Source organism: Gavia stellata, chromosome 40 (assembly GCF_030936135.1).
Source record: "Gavia stellata isolate bGavSte3 chromosome 40, bGavSte3.hap2, whole genome shotgun sequence".
Classification (NCBI taxonomy): domain Eukaryota; kingdom Metazoa; phylum Chordata; class Aves; order Gaviiformes; family Gaviidae; genus Gavia; species Gavia stellata.
In genome coordinates this window covers 222,147-239,646 of record NC_082633.1, presented here as the reverse complement: position 1 = coordinate 239,646, position 17,500 = coordinate 222,147, and the positions used below count along the sequence as shown (strand labels likewise).

The window sequence follows — 17,500 nt, the reverse complement described above, 5'->3', positions numbered from 1 at the left end:
GAAGGAAACAGGCAGACCCTTGCTGGTTTGAGCAACAAGGGAAACGGCAAATCCCATCTTCTTTCTCTTCCATATGATGTGGACAGCATTTATGCATGTAAGGAAAGGTCCATGGGTTTGTGATTTGCAGTCAGTGCAAACTGTCAGAATAAAGAAGGCAGAATAAACAAGCTTACAGCCAGAGGGAAAGGAAAAACTGGGCTGGAAGAGAGATTCTCCTTTCCCAGCAGGTTCACTGAGACTACCAAAATAATTGTCCATTCCAGTGCTTCCTCATAATTAATACAGATGCAAGTAAAAGGCTAAGTGCTTAGTGGTGCCTGCAATTCTTTCAAGCCTTTATGGCTGCATCCACAAGAGGGACCTGGAGTGCCATTTCGGAGCAACACAGCAGGTCCAGTGGGGCAGCCTCCTGTCTCCACCCCTCTCCTTTGCCCTGCCACAGATGGTCAAGGACATTGCAGGCAGCCATTTCAGCCCTGAACAGTTTCATCTCCACCCGATCCATTTCCTAAACTAGCTTACGTCATGAATGCGTGATTGTTAATGGTTGCTGGCGCTCGCTACCTCCTGCTGGGGGTTGGATTGGTCCATTGAAGTTGCAGGGAAGATTGGGATGAAAGCTGGCATGAAGGGACAGTGTGAGGTGGCCATCCTCAGCATCACATCATTATTGCTGCCAGCATTTACCGAGTGGCCAAATAGAACTGAAAATGGCCTTGTGGAGAATGATTGTTTTTTTTCTATTGTTTTACTCTCTTGGAACTTGGGTATAGCAGGAATAATTCCCTGCAAACTTGTCACAAAGTTTTATTCAACACTAACATCACAGGATCTCAGAGCAAAGTGGAAGGAACTGTAAATGATTTCACTGATAACTGGGATAGTTAACTGAAATGGGTATGCCGGATAGATTCTGAAGCTATTTGGTTTTTCTCCTGCCCCCTATAACCTTTTTCTCAGTGCATTTTGTATTGTACTGTCCCTAGACTACGCGGATAATGTGGGCCCACCATTTGTCTGATATTCCAATAGACGGTTTCAAGTAAGCAAGCTTCATTTGGCTGCTTTCTCAACCTGGACACTTCCCCCACTAGCCCATAGCTACAGCGAGCATGTGGTTCACAAGGAACTTTGTGCAGGTACGCTAAGCAAAACTACAGGAAAACTTCATACAGAGTTGTATATGCTAAGAAATAAGCAGGCTAAAATATAACAAGGTAAGAAGGCAAGTTCTCCTACCTTATAAAATGCTACTGCTTCCTCTGCGCCTTGCGGAGAGTGCGATGTTTCACTTCTCTGCTACAGTAAAAGAGAAAGCAAGTATGGAGCAGTTGCAGACCTTGCTGACATCACCAGGTTGTAGGCAGGAAGGAAGGGAAGAAATATCACGGGCAAAACTCCCCCAGGCTGCTGTTCCTCTACCTCAGGAAGGCAAGAGAGTCACAGAGGGATGGAAGGAGGAGAAAAGGCTGGCAGTCATGGGGTGAGGGAACACCGCAGATGGGAAACGCGTCCTTGGAGCACAGGTGAAAGCAAGCTCTTTGCTCCCATAATTATAATGGTTAATATTTGAACGTATCTGTTTTTTAATTGGTCCTGAGGCCAGGTAGGTGCAAAGATGAAGGGCACTAAAGAGAAGTTCACCAAATCCCCAAAGGCTATGAGGATATTTTTAAGAGTACTGGCCCAAAGTTAGTTGCTGGCCCAAAGATAGTCACTGGTCCTTGTCACTCTTCTCTTATGCTCCCTTCTATTTTGGGAAATTATCTGTATTCTCAGTGCAGCTTGAACATGCATGGGAAACAAACCAGATACTTTTCACATTCAGTACTTTTGCAAGAGGACTGATACATTCCCTGTCCCATCCTTCCAAAGCCAGTTGCTTTTCGTAGCTCCTGATGGACCAGCTTGACCTTGTAGGTGCTATAGGAACTTCATATGGACTTGGCCAAATGCAGAAATTTGTTTCCGTTTGTTTCATGGGTGTGGTTGTATTGGGTGTAGGTTTTGGTAGTGGGTGGCAGGGACTGCAGGGGTGGCCTCTATGGGAAGAGGTCCAGGGCTGGCCTGTGTCGGACAGAGTTCCTGCCAGCTCCACAATGGACCCACCTCACACCAAAGCTAAGCCAGTCAGAGGAGTTCGTGGCACCTCGGTAAAAAACGTATTTGTGAAAGGGCAGAAAATGCCAGAAAGAGGAGGGAACAAAAGACTGAGAAACAACAGAAGGTTAGAGGAGAAGGAGGTGCTCCATGAGCCTGCACCCCCTGAAGGGATTGCAATCAGTGAATAAGCCCACACTGGAGAAGGTACACCTCTGAAGGGAGTGCAGCCCATGGAGGACCCACAATGGAGCACAGGAAAAGAATGAGAAGGGAGGAGTGGCAAAGAGAAGCCACTATGTCCTGACCCCAGTCCCCTGCACTGCTTGTTGCCTCACTGGAGAGACTGAGTGTAACTTTTAGTGATAGAAAGGTGGGGGGAGAGGTGTCTGGAGTGGAGTGGAGTTGAGCCTGGGTGTGAAGTTGACCTGGGAAACAGTGCAAAGTGATTGAAATGTTTGTCATCTTAGTTGTTTCCCCATACTCAAACGAGTGATGAATATTTCTGCCAATTGGCAGTAAATTACGTTAAATTCCCCAAGTCTAATCTCTTCTGCCCATGACAGCAATTGGTCAGTGATTTATTGGTCTTTAGTTTGACCCATGAATTTTCTCCCTCCAGTTCCTCCTGTTTGCTCCCCCTGTCCTGATGGAGGAGGAGGGAGCGAGCATCAGTGCTGGTTCTTGGCTGGGAGCCAAGGTCAACCCACCACAGTAATGCCGAGAACTGAGGTATGCTCAATACCCTGCCAAATATTAGCATTCTTGGAAAACACAACTTCTCTTTAAACTCTTTCCTACCACACATTTTCCAATAAGCTTAAAGTTTAAAAGAAAAGTTTTCAAAACAGTGTTCTTTTCCTTCAAAATACATTTATTTCATTTCTTGATACAAGAATGGTAGAATTTGGCTTGCCTAACTTTAGGGATGGCTTTCAACCTAATATAAATACAATGGAGTACAAGTCATGTTGCCTAGAGAAAAAGGAAAGACAAGCTATAGAACATCACCTAAATTACAATTCTGTCCTCAAGCAACTGAAACCATTGTTGTACTGATAAGATTTTCATGACCTGTAATGGGAACTCAGACTCCTGCCTAGGGTTTTCTGAACCTGATCCCAATCTTCTTTCAACTAGCTGACTCTTTTTTCCTTTCTTGATTTTATTTTTCCTGTTTCAGCCTCAGGTTTATTCTTATTTAATTTTACATTACTGATGCCTGAGGTTTAACTTTTCCCTTCTTCTTTCAAACTGAACTGTCTTTCCCTAATCCATTAGATCTCACAGTCCTATTTAAAGAAGCTTTAATGGAAGAGGAATCAAGACCGGGCGGATAAGAGGTCTGAGTGTCCCTTCCCTTTTGGATAGAAATGGGTAAAACATTTCTGCAGGTTCCTTTCCAAGCCTTAGAGGCATTCTCACCATGACACCCATCTGCTCTGCTTCATAAAAGTTCACTTGCCCTTCCTCCAAGTCCAGAAGCACACCAATCACTGAAGAACTCATCTGCTGCTTCTCAATCCTGCGGTCTCCTTCGCTAGAGAAAATCTCTCCCTGGGAGCTGTGCAGAGCCCAGTAGTGCTTCCCAGGAAGGGTCCTTTCCTCCTCCTGCCTCCCTTTCTCCCTCACCACCCCCAGCACCCAGTCCTGCTGCCGGCCCACCTCCACCTCCCAGTAGTGTTTCCCAGCTGCAAACCCTTCCTTCCCCACCAGGACAGGGACTGTGGAGGGAGCGTTCGGGCCAGCAGGTTCAGACGCGTTGCTCTCCACACCTGGAGCCCCTGGCACCTCCAGCTCCAGGACGTGGCAGTCAGGATTCACAGTAATGGGAACTGAAGGGGAAAACGAGAATCATCTGATGAGCAGAGTGGCTCAGGGACCTCTCTCCACGTGGGGCTGTGGGTTGAAGTGTTCGAGGGTCTAAGCAGTCATGCTGCGATTCAAGAAAGAATTTAAACATTCCCCAGAACAGGGCATGCAATCACTGATGAACTGAGAGGCACCTTGCAGCTGCCACAGCCATGGCCTTTCTCAGGGCACAAGTCCACACGCTTTACAATAAATCTCTCTTTCTCTTTTCCACAGGGCCATCTGTCCTCTCCAAAATTGTGTCCACACCCCACCCCAGACTTTGACACCTTTCAGCAACTCCTTTTTTCAGTCTTCCCAACAGCCGCATCCCAGCCTCATTTCCTGTTAACCAAGCCAGGCACATTCCTATGACTCCAGCTCTGTCCGTGTATCTCTAACGTCATGGCATGGTTGTTTCGGGTTGACTGGCATTGTCATTTCAGGGTAGCTTGGACAGATGGCCACTGTGTTTTCACACCCTTCGTCCTGACAACTTACCTGCGTGGCTCCGGGCTTCCCAGAAATCTGCAGAAAGAGAATGGACATTACTGTATTATGTTTTTATAGAGCAGTTAGATACTTCTCAACCTGAAATACTAAGGCTACTAGTGTGCAATTCCTGTCCTCACTGTGATTCTGCATCAGGGATGACTTTCCTCCTCTTAACCCATTAGCATTTTTCATTCCTTCTAATTGCCAGCATTTTTAAATCACTTACCCAGCTCTGCTTTCAGTCGACCTGAAAGAGAAAGATACTCCAGTCATTAACATCTGCTTGCTTTCCCTTTTTTGTTCCCATTTTTCAAAATAGGACAGCCCCCAAGCATAGGAGACTATTCCTCTCCATAGGTTGCTATTTCATTATATTACTTGGCTTTAAATCCAGGAATAACATAGACATACTAATCTGAAGATTTGTCTTATTGTTTCTAAACTTGGCAAGAATGTCAGATTTACATAAAATGTGTTTTCTTACCATAGCGTTTTTTGCGTTTGGTCTTCGCTGAAAAGGAATAGCATAAATGAGTGATGTAAAAACTCAAGGCAAAAATGAGAAAACATTTGTGAGAAAGACATTAGAATTACAGCCCCAGTTGTTCCTTATGGGAACAGTGTGTACACTTATGTGGGAGTTTTCTGTCATTAAATTTCCAGGATAAGAACAGTGTTTTTTCTCAGCAATGTGGGAAGAGGGGAAGGAAAGAATGAGAAAGCTGAGCTGAGAGTTTTGGTTCTGTGAAATTTGCAGTTGTGTCCAGGTGAAACGTGGTGCTTAGGGACACGGTTTAGTGGTGGACTTGGTAGTGTTGGGTCAACGGTTGGACTCGATGACCTTAAGAGTCTTTTCCACCCTAAACGATTCTATGAAACCACGAGGGAGAGAAAAAAAACAATGCAGAGCCCTGAGAGATGTAAGTGGACTGTCACCAGGGTCTAAGGCACAATGCATCCTGCATGTGTAGGTAGAGAAGTAAATGCCATTGGCCTCTTTGCCATGTAATCACTCTAATAACATTTCTGAGACGTCATTTTAAATAAAAGGAAGCTAATTGAAGAGAGTAGTTTATTTTCACTGAGGCTGGACAGCATCCCTTCTCAATGAATATTTTAAGAAAATGAGATTTACCTGCTCGATTTTTGGTTTTCTCTCCTTCTGAAAAGTTCAGCACGTAGAAAAAAAGAAATAATATTAACAAAGTACTTCTTGGATAGAAATTGGAAGTTAAAAGTTACTTAGTGGACTTGCGCACTGCATTGCATAAAAGCCTTAAAGTCGTGACATTTCTGTGGGAAACTAATCCATCCAACACACTTTTGACTAGATTGTTTTACAGCTAAGCAGACACATAAAAATTCTGCAATACTTAAAGCCTTTCTTTTTTGGGGAAAAAAAAAAAATAAACCTCAGATTACACCTGGAGCTTTTCACATGAAAATGATTCAATTCAGCTGAGCCTTGCATTTCATTTCAAATGCTTAACCACATTAAAAAGTGCCATCAAATCCAGTAATCAGACCAGAGCAAACAAACAAACAAACAAACAAAACAACCCAGAAAAAACCCAAAGTGGGCATAACTTGAGCACAAAGGCAATTAAACACAATGAACAACAAAAGCATCTTACCTAACACTGACTTCAGTTGGTTTTTTTCTAGAACAGACAAGACGCAGCACACAGATATCAGTGTAAGCTCTTTGATAGAGTGGCTTAATGCACTCAGCAATACCAATATGAGAACCGCATAACCATATAGCAAGTGCATCCTTGGGTCACACTGTCAACTGCTTTGGGTTAAGTACATGTCAATCCAATTCAACAATTTAACCCATAGGGTGTCATGCTATTTCAACTTTATTATTTTTAGATAACTCAGTTATTTTTTAAAAACTCATTAAGCAGGGTGGGAACAAGACTTATTTGTATTGCTCGTTGAGGTCTTCTTTCAAAGCCTGCTTAGATCATGCCTTAACTGACCATGTTTAAGAGGGATATTCAGACCCATAGGCACCTAGTGTATTTGAGATGCCCTGGGGTACCCCAAGTGCATGTAGGTGACTCTCTGAAAGATCTCTGGTCTCCTATAGAAGCTCTGTTAGTTCACATTGTTTCTGCCAAATACAATCAAAGGTCAATGAGGTATCTGCTTCCTTCCAGGATGGCAGCTAGGAGGTAAGTGCGATGACCAAGGACATCATAATGATCCTGTATGTACACAAGTGGCTTGAGCCGTAGGCATCCGAGCTCCCAGTGGAGATCCGTAAATAAAGTTCACAGGGTTTACAGGACCACTCAGCTGACTAAAGGTAGTTCTGAATAACCTTGAAAAAGGCAGAAGAGTGGTCACCAGGAAGAGGAGGAGTGCTAGAAGCTTGCTAAGAGCTTTGCATCCAACAGCAGAGATTTGGGTTGAGTTTTCAAAAAGGTCACTGCTGGCCTTTCAAAAAGGGCACTTCACTATTCTCTATTGAAGACTGCCCATCTGCAGTCTTCACTAGAGAAAAGACCTCATGTGAGATATGATGTGTGGTTGTCACTGCTTCCGTAATATCGAAAAGAGCTGCCATTCCTGCCATTACTATATTGATAACCAACATTTGAATATTGTTTCCCTGAATTTCTGTCTTTGAGATCTCTGAACATCTTAGCATCGTTTCAAATGCAAAGGACTTTTACCTTCCTCCATTTCCATCTTCACTTTTACTGAAAAATAAAGAAAATTTATCATGTTAATTATTCTTGTAAACTTCCCTTGTCATACAACAGTGTACTTTATGTACAAACAGAAGTGGGGGTAAAACTTTAATTTAATTTAACCTAATAAACTTCCCAAGGCTTCTTGTTAGTCCAAAGAATTCTTATCTTTTATACCAAGACATGTCTCATTTCTAATGGAGTTCACCAAAAATGAGGTAGCATACTGAGACACCCAGTCCTTCCTAGGCAAGGCTTGTCCCAACCATAGCCTAACTGAGGTTCAGAGACCAGGGATAAATCCCTTCTGGCCCCATGGACATGTGTATCCTCAACTGCCAAACCTGCTCAGGGAAACAGAACCAGATGTGCCTCAGGGAATTCATGCAATTCATTTATTAGAATAATCCCTGCTAGGGTTATGGCATGGGTCAATCAGTACTCTCCCAAACAATAAGCAGGTATTGTCTAGGTGACAACGTGAGCCGAGGGCCATTGCCAGTAGACGGTTCGACTGTGGATACTCTGTCCTGGTGAGCCAGAATATTCAGCACAATCCACATGAGCTATGCCATGCCCCCCCACCCCATGGCAGTGGGGTTGGCCTGGATGATCTTTAAAGGTCCCTTCCAAACCAAACCATTCTATCATTCTATGCCAACTGGTCCATTTTATTTTCAAGTCCAGACACAGGTGGTGAGTACCAAACAGATGTATTCAAAGAGTAAGTTGCTTTCAGAGTCTTGAGGTGGCCTTGGGTTGGATCCTTGAATTGCTTTTGACTGTTTGGTTAATTCATTTAGTTCTTCCTCTTCTAAGGAATCTGAGGAATGCTTCTGATCAATTAATTAACTCTTGAACAATTGCAAACAAAGCTTGAATATGTATGACATGGTAGACTGTGTCAGTCAGCATATAGTAATGACTAGAGCTTAATGAAAGAAGGAAACAGACTCTGTTTATAAAGCACAAATGAAAAAAACTCATACAGGAAATTATTACACTGTGTGGTGCAAAAATCATATTAAAAACTACAAAACATTTGGATGCAACTAGAACTGCTAATTAGTTCTGTAATTTAACATAAATAAACCTTCCAACTTACAAATTGTCATGATCTTCATATTCATCTTTCTCATTACTTACCTGAGATAACTGTTTTATTGTGATTACCTGGTAAAAAAAGAGAAGAAAACCCTTTTTGGCGTGTTTTTGTAGAGTAACACTGACAGAAATCAGTTATCTGATTTGTCATTTAAACTCTAGCCTCATTAGCAACACTCTGGAGTTATCTCCCCAATCATTATAGAAAGGAAACTACACACACAGTTTAGCTCACAGAGCTCCTCTTGTCAGACCTAATGCTGTCTGAGGTAAGGACATGCAATTTGCATTCCTCCTTGTTCAGACCACGTACTTTCCCACCCCTTTTTTGTTCCATTTCCTGAAATCAGTCATTAAACAATCACTGGTGACTTTGCTTGTAAGCTTTTGTTAAAGTCACGGATTTCAAGATGAACTGTTGTGATATTTCTATATTTTGACTGAGATAACATATGAAGAAATACTTACTTCTCAGCTTAGAAAATACAGTGGAAATTAGGACCATGCTAAGACATAAAATTACCAGGAAGATAATCAGCCATTTTGAAATGGAGGGAAAGAAAATATCTGTAAAAATGACCAAAAGGAGTTATATTCTATTAATTATTAAACATAAATACAATTATAACTTAGGATGGAGTCAATACATCTGAGGAGATGGTGAATTTGTATTTTACCTGAATTTTGCTAGTAATGTTGCTGCAGAAGAGATCTAGCCCTCCCCAGCAGGACTAATCCAGGGAGACTCTGTCTTTGGGTATCGAATTCAGAATTATGAGACATGTCTGAGATAGGTAGACAGGTTTCCACGGTTCATGACTCACGAGAAAGACAGCAACACCGGCTCTCTGTTTTTTTCCACAGGTGTGTTGCATTTGATACTAAATTGAGCAGGTGATGGAATGAAGGAAGAAACCGTCACCACTGGACAAGAGAGACACCTTCACTCTTGTTTAATTTGATTCAGTGAGTACCTGATTCATCCTGCCAAGTATAGTACATAAGCAAAGAAGGAGAATAAGATTTAAGACATTCCCCACGTTGGCTGTTTCCTATTTTCTCTTTCCAGCTACCTCCAGACTCAATGTTGTAGGATTTCTTGGTGCCATCCCAAAAGGGACTTCCCTCACACGCTTCTTCAAGAGCTTTACGCTGCACTCTAGTTCCCATTCCAGACCTAGACATTGGCTTTGTGGTGCTGAAGTTCTTTTTGGGGTCCAGCCCTATGAGGCTTGCTTCAGACCACCTAATGCTTGTCTATATACCCAGCAAACAGAAATGTGTAAAGGTCTACGGAGTATGGGGAGGCATAACATTATCCACACCACAATTACACAGTAATGTACATATTAAAAAGAGGGAAGATAAAAACATAGACTAAAAACATTTGTGAGGTGTTGAAATTATCAGTTTAATTCTTATGATCGTAACTATTGTTTTCATCTATGCTCTGTGAAACCCACCAGTGCACCTCTTATGAAATGGCCTGGTAACCTGTTTCTGGATAATGAAGACCTTTAGAGTGCTCCACCATCACTAAGGAAATATGTCATTTTTGCATGTGTATGCAGTTTTACCCTTAATCCATTTTAATTCAGCTCCAGTAAGTTGACTGCCTTCAATCTGAAGAAGGGAACACAGAAAGTCTTGATACTGCCTGACCCCTTTTTACAAGGAGAAACTCATTCACTAGGTACTGTCGAAGGCTGTGCAGTCAACTAGAAATAAAGGTGGAAGAAGACTGCAGCTCTTGTGAACTTTTTTCCAACACTGATTCTGGGAATCAGGCCAGCTCATGACATCAAAATGGGACCCATAGCATTTAAAGAGTCTGTCTTTTTAATCTTACAAGCAGGTGACTACAGAGCTCACCCACCTGAGATCAGGACTCGCGACTCCCTCGTTGTATTTAGCAGATTGTTGACTATCCTGCAGGAGACTTCCATGTCAGAGCCCGGTTTTAGGTTCATGGAAGTTACGACACTGTAGAGGCCTGCAGGCATCATTGTCATCTTTGTGGTCGATAGCTCCTTCCGGACTTGTCCTTGGCCATCCAGCCAAATCACCTCAGGTTTAGGAAACCATCCACTTGCATGGCAGGTGAGGCCAATGCCCTGCTTGATGTGACTCCTCAGGAAAATGGAAGGCACACCACCTTTAGCTAAGAAAAAGCATACGTATTCTCCATTTCAACCAGTACTGAGAATGGGAAATTGTCTGGCTTATCTTGAATTCAACACTTCTTTTTTTCATATATATATTTTGTATGGAAGTACATAGAAAGACTGTTCTGAATTTAAACTCTGACAGAGACTAGGGCCCTGAAGTTTCTTAATGGTCAGCAATTCAGAGTCTATCAGATTGAGAATAAGGAACAATTTAATGGAGATTACAGCAAACAAAGGAAGCTGGAGATGGTTATTCTGGAATGAAGTCACCAGTGGAATTTCCTAGAATTTTTTTTTTAAAAAAAAGAAAAAATATCCGTATGATTATGACGCTTAATGGATTACTTGAAGCCTATGAACAACTAGTGCAATCTGTCCAAGAAAACAGAATGTATTAGTGTCTCAAGCTAATCATTTCAAGTAAAACTGTTACTGACATGGTACAGATCCGGTCTACAGTTCAAAAAAAAATGTATTGTTTATACTCAGGATCTCAGAAGACTGAATTACAGTGTTACTTAGATGTTAAACCTTTGCTTCATCTGGAGTTTTAAAGCTAAGAAGACACCTTCAGAAGAATCTGGCTGCAATATGAGATGCCACAATACCTGTCTAGTGGAAACTGGTTCCTGTGTAGCAGGGCAAGCACGGAGGAACACATGTCCACTTCCAAGCCAACCACATTAACTGAAGCTACCCATGAAGATGGTATCTATTAAGGTACTGAAATAGAAATAAGGAGGAATGAAGGCCTACCCACTGCTTTCTTCTCCTGCTCTGGGCAAGCAGCAAGGTAAGCAGCGAGGTATTGGAGTGGAACCAATTGATTATGCTGACCATAGAGAAACTCTGGACAATCAGCTCAGTAGCGGTTGATTGCATGGTAGAAATCTAAATTTAACTTTACATTGATCAGCTGAATAATTGCAGGTTTCCCTGACCTTTCTGACAGGGCTTTCACTGAGTATGAAGGGAGATTGTACTCTCAAGTCACATGCAGCTGCATGTGTTTGGGTACCTAAACAAAGGTATCTCAAACTAGAACTAAAACTTACCTCAAATACCAGTTATAGCCATTAAATTAGAGAAAACTAACTCAAATCAAACACATCCCCCCATGAAGATATTTTATGCATCAAATTACATTAAATTGATATTATAATCCCCTCAGTCAGTGATGGATGTACATGTTTCTGTTCAGCTCCATCTCTGAATAAAAAGAGACAGAATTGCCACTGACCTGCCACTTGCAGTTCAATCAACGCATCATGGTGCGTGTCATTGAAAGAGACCACACAAGTGTACGATCCTTTGTCAGAGCTCCTGACATTCTTCAAATGCAGCGACATGTTGCCAGCTCTAAATTCACTGTGGAAGAATTCTGTTCTGCCTTGATATGTCTCATCTTGTTTCTCCTTTTTATTCTTTCCATCATATCTGCTCACAGTTATTTTTTGAGACTGTTTATGAAATATCCACTGGACAGAGAATACCTCAGGAATATTATCCGCTACCACGTGGCAGGGCAGAACAACCCCTTTTCCAATGACTCCAATGATGGAACTATTAGGAGGAGAGCTAATAAATTGACCTGTGTAAAGACAAAATGGCAGTTGTTTCTGTTTGTCTGTTTCAAATTTTTTGTGGCATTACATCAAGCAACTGATAGAACTAATATCACTGTCAATAGGAGAGGAATCCAGAAGAAAACTGAAAAATAACATGACAGATTCCTTAGATGAGTAATGTTCGCATTATGTGAGTCTCATGGAGTTTATCCTTCAACATTCTGAAAACTAACTTAAGCAAGTTTGTGGCCATTAAGCAATGGCTATTGAGAAATCATGGAAAATGGGTGAGCACTGAGAAGTCTGCAAAAGGTCAAATACAGGATGTGGGATCTATCTAACAAAAATGCAAAGGTGCCATTCAATTGCCCAAACACTGGCACCTAGAATCATTTGAAATGTCATAGGGTGTGCAAGACATCCCTATGGTGCTGGCAGATGTGGCATACAACCTGCAGCAGATCTGCACTCATGTGAAGGAGCAGCTGGAGAACAGACCACAATACAGCAGTGCCTGGAAGGACACGAGACATTTACATGTTGGCACCTGAATCACATGTACAATGATTTGGTCATCTACATTTGAGCTAGACATCCTAGGTTCCCTTTACAATGAATGGGGAGAAACCGCCAGCTTGAGAGATCAGCCTTTGTTAAAGGGCCGATGGCTCTCTGTTCCAGACCTTTTCTTCGAACGGTGAACTCTAGGGTTACTACACTGAAGTTAGATGTGCAGCTTTCATATTTCTGAAGATACATGAGATGAAGCCCACCCACAATATGTATGTTTGAAAGGGAGAAAAAGGGAACACCAGGACATTTTATAGCAGTCATTCTCATTTCAGTTCCAAAAGGATACCAGAAAGGAAAAAAAGCTCTTGGAAATACCAAAATAGACAGCAACCAACATGGATTTGCAAAGACGTCGTATCGCAGCAATTTGACTTTATTCTACAGCAAGTTAAAAATCTGCCATGAAACATCGAGGAAATATTTAATATTAAATATAATGTCACTTCATATGCTGTACAGGCTTGCATCTGATCAAGCCCCAAGGGCCGCAGTCTATGCTGATTTTCTGTCACATCTGCCAGCTCCATTTAACAGGAAATCTCAGATACCCTAAAGCATTTACAATGGCACTAGGTGTCTGTGGTTCGGCACCTGAATAACTCACAGGGAGTGGGATTAAGGTTCAGAACTGGGAACCTAAAAACAGATGTCCAAGCTTCCTAATCATCACGAGGACTAAAAGCAAAACTTCCATCTTTGAATGGAATAACTTTGGATATAATGGAATAACATCTTTGGAATGGAATCAACTGTGAGAGAGACTTGCCACTGACCTGGCACCTCCACTTCAACCATTGACTCGACTACTTTGCTGCTATAGTCAATGGAGATCCAGCCAGTAGTCTGTTCAGTTCATTCTACAGTAGGCAGTGAGTCTGTTCATTGGGTAGGATGGAGTTCCTTGAACATCCACCTTTGATGCCCTGAGGTACTCTAGGCACAAGATTGGCAAATGTGATGCAGGCTACATGGTAGGTCTGTTCTATTTTGGAACATCAAGAAGCAAGAAGATGACCCTACAGCATCTAGAATACCAGTAGATGCCAATGCATGAGCAACTGAATCTTATCCCAGGTGCTGAGCTTGAAGGCAGACACCTGCTTCTAGGAAACTAAACATAGGCAGCTTAATCTGCAAGCCAAATCCAAAACCTTGGGCACAATTCAATTGGCTACACCTAGCTACCTAGGGCTGAGTTACCCTGGAGCGTCCCAGCTGGCCTCCATTCACCAGTCCAGAGGGTTATAAATCTCCTGCTGCCCTATCATATCTTCCAGCCTACGCTGATGTCTCAGGTACCTTAACACATATCAGACTGCACCGGGGTCTTATTTGATGTTTTCATTTGATGTTGTATGTCATCTAAGTTAAAAAGAAGAAAGATCTGTACTCATTATGTTTGACTTTTGCATTTCTGTGAACCTAATCAGAAATAACCTGTTTCATTAAAATACATTCAAAATGCAACTACCTTTACCTGTAATCAGGCATGATCTGCATTGAAATGTCAGTATGTGAATAGCTGTCAGCCACCAAAACGGGGAACCCATCAATATCCAGGCTTCCTAATCATCCACAGGACCAAAAGCAAAGCTTCCAGATGCAATTCCTGTGCGACTCCTTCTGTCTCTTCACATGTTCAATGCAAAATAACAAGCATAATTGCAGAGATAAAATAATAGGGAAAAATACGAATGAACTTACAGATAATGGGTTTGATGCTGTGAAAGGCAAAGAGTATTGCAGGACATATTTTCTTTCCTCATCTTAACAAATCTAACTACATAATGGTGCAAAAGAAATACACTCTTTGACTCCTTTATTCAGCTGTCCATATTTACCTGTGTCTTCCAGAATCTCTTTATTACATTCATTAGCATTCTTTTCCTTTCAGTGGGGAGTTTAAAGCATTTTATCTTGTCTTTTGATGTTAGCAGGCTACTCTTTTTTTTTTTTCTTTTCCTTTCTTATATTAAAAAAACCCCAAACAACCTCATGGGTAAATTCCCAGGAGCAATGTTACTCTATTGATCTCTGTGTTGACTTACACCAGCCTTCTAAAGAGAAACTTGTGATTTAACAAATGTGACTGTCTCCAACTTCCTCCCAAGATCTTTGTTTTCAACTCACTGCTGAACTAATCCATACTCACAGCATACTGACAGTAAAGATACGTAACCCAAACAGAAAGGGCACAACATAACTTAATTATAGACATAACAGCTCCTGATTTCCTCTGCTTTTCTGTGTTTTTTTCTCACATCTCCAATCACTGATAAAATCAAGTGCTGTCAGAGAGAGGTATTCCCATCTGAAAATGGCAATAATGCATCTGCAGCAGGCAGGTTCATTCCTGTCAGTGCAACAGATTAAATCCATACCAGTTGATTCAAGTATCACAGTAAATGCAATGGGTTTTCTTCCTGGATTTAGCAAAAGTATAATTTCTTACCTGAATTGAAAGAACCTTAGGACTTCCCTATGGCATATCACAGAATCACAGAATCAGTACGGTTGGAAAAGACCTGTAAGATCATCGAGTCCAACCTGGGGGAAAAAAAAAAAAAAAAAAAAAAAAAAAAAAGCACCCACGCCACACAACAACAATAACAAGCCACAACCCAACACCACACAGCACCATGTCCATCAAGCTACATCCCACAATGCCACATCCACACGCTCCTTGAATACCTCCAGGGAGGGTGACTCTACCACCTCCCTGGGCAGCCTATTCCAGTGTTTCACCACTCTCTCAGTGAAGAACTTTTTCCTAATGTCTAGCCTGAACCTCCCCTGTCGCAACTTGAGGCCATTTCCTCTAGTCCTGTCACTAGTCACTTGGGAGAAGAGACCAACACCCACCTCTCTGCAACCCCCTTTCAGGTAGTTGTAGAGAGCGATAAGGTCTCCCCTCAGCCTCCTCTTCTCCAGGCTAAACAACCCCAGCTCCCTCAGCCGCTCCTCATAAGACTTGTGTTCCAGACCCCTCACCAGCTTCGTCGCCCTTCTCTGGACACGCTCCAGCACCTCAATGTCCTTCTTGTAGTGAGGGGCCCAAAACTGAACACAGTATTCGAGGTGCGGCCTCACCAGAGCCGAGTACAGAGGCATGATCACCTCCCTGCTCCTGCTGGCCACACCATTTCTGATACAAGCCAGGATGCCGTTGGCCTTCTTGGCCGCCTGGGCACACTGCTGGCTCATATTCAGCCAGCTGTCAATCAACACCCCCAGGTCCTTTTCTGCAGGGCAGCTTTCCAGCCACTCGTCCCCAAGCCTGTAGCGTTGCCTGGGGTTGTTGTGGCCGAAGTGTAGAACCCGGCACTTGGCCTTATTGAACTTCATCCGGTTGGCCTCAGCCCATCGATCCAGCCTGTCCAGATCCCTCTGCAGAGCCTTCCTACCCTCAAGCAGATCAACACTCCCTCCCAACTTGGTGTCGTCTGCAAACTTGCTGAGGGAGCACTCTATCCCCTCATCCAGATCATCAATGAAGACATTAAACAAGACCGGTCCCAAAACCGAGCCCTGGGGGACTCCGCTTGTGACCGGCCGCCAGCTGGATTTCACCCCATTCACCACAACCCTCTGGGCTCGGCCATCCAGCCAGTTTTTTACCCAGCGAAGAGTGTACCTGTCTAAACCACGGGCCGCCAGCTTCTCTAGGAGAATACTGTGGGGAACAGTGTCAAAGGCTTTGCTGAAGTCCAGGTAGACAACATCAACAGCCTTCCCCTCATCCACTAGGCGGGTCACCTGGTCATAGAAGGAGATCAGGTTGGTCAAGCAGGACCTGCCTTTCATGAACCCGTGCTGGCTGGGCCTGATCCCTTGGGTAACCTGCACGTGTCCCGTGAGCGCCCTCAAGATGAGCCTCTCCATAACCTTCCCCGGTACCGAGGTCAGGCTGACAGGCCTGTAGTTCCCCGGATCCTCCTTCCGACCCTTCTTGTAGATGGGCGTCACGTTGGCAAGCCTCCAGTCATCCGGGACCTCCCCCGTTGACCAGGACTGTTGATAAATGATGGAGAGCGGCTTGGCAAGCTCCTCCGCCAGCTCCCTCAGCACCCTTGGGTGGATGCCATCAGGCCCCATAGACTTATGAGTGTCCAGGTGGCATAGCAGGTCGTTAACTGCTTCCTCCTGGATCATGGGGAGCCTATTTTGCCCTCCATCCCTGTCATCCAGCTCAGGGGGACGGATACCCTGAGGATACCCGGTGTGGCTGTTAAAGACTGAGGCAAAGAAGGCATTAAGTACCTCAGCCTTTTCCTCATCCTTGGTGACAGTGTTCCCCGCCGCATCCAGTAGAGGATGGAGATCCTCCTTGGCCCTCTTTTTGCTGTTAATGTATTTATAGAAGCTTTTTTTGTTGTCCCTCACGACCGTGGCCAGGTTGACCTCTAGCTGGGCTTTCGCCTTCCTAATTCCCTCCCTGCATGACCGAACGAGGTCCTTGTACTCTTCTTCACTTGCCTGCCCCTTTTTCCACAGGTGGTAAGTTCTCTTTTTTTCCCCAAGCCTCAGCATAAGCTCCTTGTTGAGCCAGGCCGGCCATCTTCCCCGCCGGCTCTTCTTACAGCACATGGGCACTGCCTGCTCCTGCGCCTTCAAGATTTCCTTCTTGAAGAGGGTCCAGCCTTCCTGGGCCCCTTTGCCCTTCAGGACCGTCTCCCAAGGGACCCTCCCGACCAGTGTCCTGAACAGGGCAAAGTCTGCCCTCCGGAAGTCCATGGTAACGGTATTGCTCACCCGCCTCCTTACTTGGCTAAATAATGAAAACTCTATCATATCATGGTCGCTACGCCCAAGACGGCCTCCGACCTTCACTTCACCCACCAGACCCTCTCTGTTCGTAAACAGCAGGTCAAGCAGGGCACCTTCCCTTGTAGGCTCGCTTACCAGCTGCGTCAGGAAGTTATCTTCGACACACTCG

General features: G+C 43.6%; 1 protein-coding gene across 1 annotated transcript; it reads right to left on the bottom strand.

Moving 5' to 3' along the window:
- Window positions 1-3,399: 3,399 nt before the first annotated feature.
- On the bottom strand, window positions 3,400-14,114 carry LOC104263563 (butyrophilin subfamily 2 member A1). The gene is made up of 10 exons (XM_059833138.1): window positions 14,042-14,114; window positions 11,664-12,014; window positions 10,132-10,416; window positions 8,724-8,822; window positions 8,298-8,324; window positions 7,134-7,160; window positions 6,084-6,110; window positions 4,676-4,696; window positions 4,456-4,482; window positions 3,400-3,938 (listed from the first exon to the last, which is right to left on the bottom strand). Exons 1-10 carry the CDS (start codon window positions 14,112-14,114, stop codon window positions 3,400-3,402), a joined length of 1,476 nt encoding a protein of 491 aa, XP_059689121.1.
- Between the last annotated feature and the right edge of the window lie 3,386 nt (window positions 14,115-17,500).